This window comes from Theropithecus gelada, chromosome X, assembly GCF_003255815.1.
Source record: "Theropithecus gelada isolate Dixy chromosome X, Tgel_1.0, whole genome shotgun sequence".
NCBI lineage: Eukaryota > Metazoa > Chordata > Mammalia > Primates > Cercopithecidae > Theropithecus > Theropithecus gelada.
In genome coordinates, this window is record NC_037689.1 from 30,114,728 (window position 1) to 30,120,863 (window position 6,136).

General features: G+C 42.2%; 1 protein-coding gene across 2 annotated transcripts in view; it reads right to left on the bottom strand.

Annotated features, from left to right (window-relative positions):
* ANOS1 (anosmin 1) overlaps positions 1-6,136 on the bottom strand; it is a 215,639-nt gene that overhangs the window by 10,064 nt on the left and 199,439 nt on the right. For both annotated transcript variants that reach the window (XM_025372222.1, XM_025372223.1), the window contains one exon: positions 1,565-1,659. In XM_025372222.1, coding sequence (XP_025228007.1) covers positions 1,565-1,659 — 95 coding nt within the window. The remainder of the gene's footprint in view (positions 1-1,564; positions 1,660-6,136) is intronic.

Here is a 6,136-nt window from a genome sequence, read left to right on the forward strand (position 1 = left end):
TTTTTTTTTGAGACGGAGTCTCGCTCTGTCGCCCAGGCTGGAGTGCAGTGGCCGGATCTCAGCTCACTGCAAGCTCCACCTCCCGGGTTCACGCCATTCTCCCGCCTCAGCCTCCGAGTAGCTGGGACTACAGGCGCCCGCCACCACGCCCGGCTAGTTTTTTGTATTTTTAGTAGAGACGGGGTTTCACCATGTTAGCCAGGATGGTCTCGATCTCCTGACCTCGTGATCCGCCCGTCTCGGCCTCCCAAAGTGCTGGGATTACAGGCTTGAGCCACCGCGCCCGGCTCAGATAAGTTCTAAGGCCCTAGAAAGATAATTTTTCAGGAGTTTGATTTTTATTTCTACCGGATACATTACATCTGCTCAGCAAATAGTTGTTACCACTCTCAGAGTTCCTAAAGATGATAAGCCTAGGATTGGGGAATCGCACTGACATAAGCCCAGTTCTGTGGGGTTCTGAGGCACGCACATATCAGTAAAACAGAAACCTCACCCCTCTGCCCACAAAAATGTTAATAATTCTCGCTTCTGTTTATTTCTTTCTCCACTTTTCAAATCAATTTCTCTATTTAGAATGTCTGTTGAATTATTTTACTGAAGGTCACAAACATTGGAGCTAATTTAAGGATAAATAAAGGGAGAAACTTTGGTGAACATGAGACAAATCAAATTCAGTAAAACAGAAAAAGAAGCTGTGTATTTCTGAAAATCCAGTGACTTGTTTTATCTCATTATCTTAAAATTATGCCAGTAGGTCTGGTTCTTAAAATATGGTGCTTGCTTTAGAAAATGTTCAAAACAAAAATATTCTAGTTACATATCACAAACCAAAACACTGTATGTTTGGGGCCATGTTTTTGGATTTTTTAAACTGTCCTGAGGTATTACATATAAATTGCCATCAAAGTGTATTATACACTTTGTATAATACAATGACCTCTTAAACATTTTGTGTTGGTTTGTTGATTCTAATCTATAATTCATGTACTAACCCCAAAATATTTAGAATAATATTTTGGGCAATATTGACAGAGTTGCTATCCTCAGAGAGTTTAATGTTCTCTTAAAGTTAAAAGTCAAAATATTGGTGCATGCTATACAGGACAGGGAGATTATTTCGCTAACTGAGCTGATGGCATTTAGGGACATGGTGCAAAATGATAGAGTCACATAGACATTCACTTGTACAATTACACCTTTAGATCACAGTGACATGTCAAAATTCAGAAAATAATTCAAAGGTTTTGTCCAGTTAAGATGAAGCACACAGATACTCAGGCATATTTCCACCTGAAATATGGGAGTTCTTTAAGAACTGTGTCTTTAGTCTCTGCACTTTAGGTTTTGCTCTATGATGGTAACAGAGTAAGCTCCCAGTGCAATGGTGTGAATGGATAAAATAATGAGTGAATATAATGATCATTCTGTTTTCCACTTCCATCAAGTCATTACTCAATAGCTGATTTGTGAGAATGAGTTATCTGTTTGACATGTCTAGTTTGTATATCCTCCGGTCTAATTATGTTCACAGATCAAGTTGGCCCAGAGATCATGTCCTTACGTGGGTCATGCCAGATGATGCCTCTGATCCGGTTGTTCTGTTGTGGGCACACACTTCAGGAAACCACCGCACATGATATCGGTTGACAGTAGGATCTATAATGCCAAAACACACAACCAAAAATAATAGGTTGGATGTTACATTCCATGTAGCCTGGGGTTCTTGAACTTGAGAGGAGAAAAGAAGAGGAAATGAAACTCTACAGGTGACCAGTAAATGCACAGGTGAGCCAAAGGAGGTGAGATTCTGATTACTTAATAATTATAATAATTAATAATTCTGAATACTTAATGATTAAGAACAAAGTAAGGGAAAAAAGTAATATACTGCCAAGGGAAAACCTGTGCTGAAGTGCAAGTACTAAGTAGAAAAAAAAACATTAGTAAAGTCATAGCAAAATGATTCAAAAGATGTCTTGAGAATAACCTAGCCGTGGTTTTTACAGCAGGCAAAGCCCTATAGTGAAAGGTAACACCTAGCAACAGCTCTCGTAATTCCTGTTGTAGAAGAGAATCATCAGAAGTTTCTCAATCCTACATTTTTTGTTTAAATAAAGGCGAGATACTATTGAATCCACACAAGAACAAAAACATTGCCTTCACACTTGCAGAATTGGCTATCCATGTTTATTTCCTGTTACGTATTGCCATAAAGAAGTTCTTTTGTCAAAAGGGATATATGCTTCCCACTCCCTCTTAACCAAGTGCATCGTGGCATTTCTGTATGGCTGATCCCTACTGAAATATGACTTGGTGTTCTCAAACACAGGCCAGAAGACTGACCTTTTGAACATGTTTATTCCCAGGGCAAGAGGCATATTTTCTGTACATTTCTTTACTTTGGACAATAAAGTGGGGGAAAAAAAGAGAAAATAATGACAAGCAACTCAATGAGTGTGGGAAAGCAGGCCTTGACAGTCTCGGGTTTATTAATCACCCCAGTGTGTCCAAGGGGTGTGAAATGGCACCAAACGGCACTATTTTGCAGGTGATTAGCATCTTGTCCCCAACATCATGCCAAGTGTTTGATGGGGGTTTTCAGAGGACAAAACTCTTTGATGAAATTGGGTTGATCTAGTGGGAACTTTGCTTTGAGCACTTTGGAACCAGAAAAGAAGAACTTTAAATGAGAGAAAGCAAACAGATATAAAAGTGGGCACTCAGGGCATTTAGTTAAAAGAGAAATCACGTACTAGAGGTTTTAATTTTTACATAGCAGACATCAAGCGTTTATTTTTTTAAAAAAGAATTATAGGCTATTCACAAGGCTGACATCAATCACTGAGTGTGTTCATGTTCTTCCATTCAACAGCAGTGAAATAATCACACAGGAGTGGCTGCTGCCCTCCTGAATTTTACATAGAAATGGGGCCAATAATAACAGAGAATAAATACAATACATAGGTAAGATAGGTATTATGTTAGAAGGTAATAAGTCTACATATAAATACAGAAGGTGGCTGGGCACCGTGGCTCACGCCTGTAATCGCAGCACTTTGGGAGGCCGAGGCAGGCAGATCACAAGGTCAGGAGTTCAAGACCAGCCTGGCCAACATGGTGAAACCCCCTCTCTACTAAACATACAAAAATTAGCCAGGCGTGGTGGCAGGCGCCTGTAATCCCAGCTACTCCGGAGGCTGAGGCCGGAGAATCTCTTGAAACCGGAAAGTGGCTATTTCAGTGAGCCGAGATCGCCACTGCACTCCAGTTGGGGCAACAAGAGCGAAACTTCGTCCCCCCCGCCCCCGCCCCCACAAAAAAAAACCCAGAAGGTAAGAGCAGTAGGGTGGATTGACAAAAAGTGCTGATTTTATATACGGCGGCTGGCGTGTGTTCAATTCTGAGTCAGGACTTGAAGAAGGTGTAGCAGTGGGTAGTGGCACTGCAGAGACCTGTGGGAGGGCGTTCTCAGCCAGCCCTGTCCAACGGAACTGGCAGTTGGGATGGAAATGTTCTGTCTGTGGTAAACACTAGTCACCTGTGCCTATAAAGCACTTCACATGTCCTCTGTTTAACAGAGGAATTAGATTCTTTATTGTTTCATTTTAATTAATTTACATTTAAACAGCTGCAGATGGCCATGGTTACAATACTGGGCAGCTTAAAAGCTCTACCAGCAGGGAATACACAGCACGTGTCAAAGTGCTGACATGAGAACGGAGCATGACAGATGACTGAGGGTCTTTGGTGAAGAGCAGCCAGGGGACTTGGGGTGGCTATATTACAGGAATACGAGGAGGCTTGGCTGCCCTGGGGATCCTCCATATCCTAAAAATCCTTTACATATTTTACAATGCAATTATATTTTCATAGGAGGCAGCATCAAGAGTGACTCACGGGGCACTCCTTTTGGGTTCCCTCCCTTTTGTTAGCCCTAAATCTCGCCTTGTCTGAGTTCACTGCACTTGCTTCTTCTCTCTGTGTCACCTCCATCAATCACTTCATTGATTCCCATGGCTTGAAAAATTTTTCTGCTGACAGCTCCCAAACGTCTACTTCCACCTGAGCTAGTCCCTTGAAGAGCTGATGCTCCCTCGTTCCTCTCCCATGTGGAGGCTTTCCAAACTCAACTTTGCTGAAGCTACCATGTTGATTTCTGTACCTCAACTTCTCCTAGCATTCACGCTTTTCTTTCTGGCTGTAGGATACAGAATTTTAACCCCACAGACGACCTTCGAGGAAGGTGGGCTTCAGCAAACAACTCCAGCAGCCTCAGTGAGCCTCATTCCCTTTATCTGAAAATAAGGATACTAATTCAGCCAATGCAACAGGTTTGGTGTGAGTTTTAAATGAGTTCATGTACTGGTTTTCTATAGCTGCTGTGACAAATTACCATGAGTGTAGCTGCATAAAACAATATAAATGTCTTCTCTTCTGTAGGTCTGAAATGGGTGTCACTGGCCTAAAATCAAGGCAGGCCTGTACTCCTTTCTGGAGGCTCCAGGGAAGAATGTATTTTCATGACTTTTCCGGTTTCTAGAGGCTTCTGGCGTTCCTTGGCCGGTGGTGCCCTTTCACCAGCTTCAAAGTCAACAACACTGGGCTGAGTCCTTTGCACCATGCCATCTCTCTGATTCTTGCACTCCGCTTCCCTCTTCTACTTTGAAGGACTTTTGTGATTGTATTCGTTTCCACCCAAATAACTACGGGTAATGTCCCCATCTCAAGGTTGGCTTTGAGTCACTGAATGGCTTTTCTCTGCCCTCTGAATAAAGACACTAATACTCCTTAGCCTGGCTTCCAGGTCTCCACTGCCTCTGCATATTCATCTCATGCAGAGACTCCTCTCATTCCCAATGTTTTGTTTGATTCTGTTGTTACTTCACGAATCCCTGTCAACCCCATCTGGCCAGAGCTCCATAACTACAAAGATAATGCCTATTTGCTGTCACTGTTGCATAAACAAAGATGAGCATGGCGCCTGGCAGGTGATAAACAGACAGTAAACATTTAATGAATAAATCAGTGAAAGAAGATATAGCAGTTCAAATTCACTTTTATTTCTCTACTCATTCTGGCAACAGTGAAAATAATTCCTTATAATCTAAGATATGGAAGAAATAGTGTGAGAAGACATGATATTACATAAGGTAATTAAAAGCAATCTGAGAAAGTAAAATATAAATTAAACTTAGATTTAAAATGCCCTGAAAGTATTGTAAATGGCACCCCCAAATGACCAGTATGGGGACATTTATTTTTTAAAAGCAAGCCCTAAAAATGTCCACACTCGTTTACGTGACTTGAGTTCAATTTTAACAGGTCGATTCATAGATATTTGCTTTGGTGGAAGTTATTTATACAAACATCATGTCCTTAGTTTTATCTTGCCAATTAATAAAATCCTAAGAGCTTGTATTTTAGGTTATGACTGCAGGTCTCAATCTGTAACTAGAATATTAAAAATAGCAGAGTTCAGGCTGGGTGTGGTGGCTCATGCCTGTTATCCCAGCACTTTGGGAGGTTGAGGCGGGTGGATTGTCTGAGGTCAGGAGCTCAAGAGCAGCCTGGCCAGCATGGTGAAACCCTGTCTCTACTAAAAATACAAAAATTAGCCGGGTATGGTGGCACATGCTTGTAATCCCAGCTACTCGGGAGGCTAAGGCAGGAGAATCACTTGAACCCAGGAAGTGGATGTTGTAGTGAGCTGAGATCGTGCCATTGCACTCCAACCTGGGCAACAAGAGTAAAACTCTGTCTTAAAAAAAATAATAGGGCCGGGCGCGGTGGCTCAAGCCTGTAATCCCAGCACTTTGGGAGGCCGAGACGGGCGGATCACGAGGTCAGGAGATCGAGACCATCCTGGCTAACACGGTAAAACCCCGTCTCTACTAAAAAATACAAAAAACTAGCCGGGCGAGGTGGCGGGCGCCTGTAGTCCCAGCTACTCGGGAGGCTGAGGCAGGAGAATGGCGTAAACCCGGAAGGCGGAGCTTGCAGTGAGCTGAGATCCGGCCACTGCACTCCAGCCTGGGCGACAGCCCGAGACTCTGTCTCAAAAAAAAAAAAAAAAAAAAAAAAAAAAAAAAAAAAAAAAAAAAGGGGGAAAATTTATAAAAAAAAAGAAAATTTT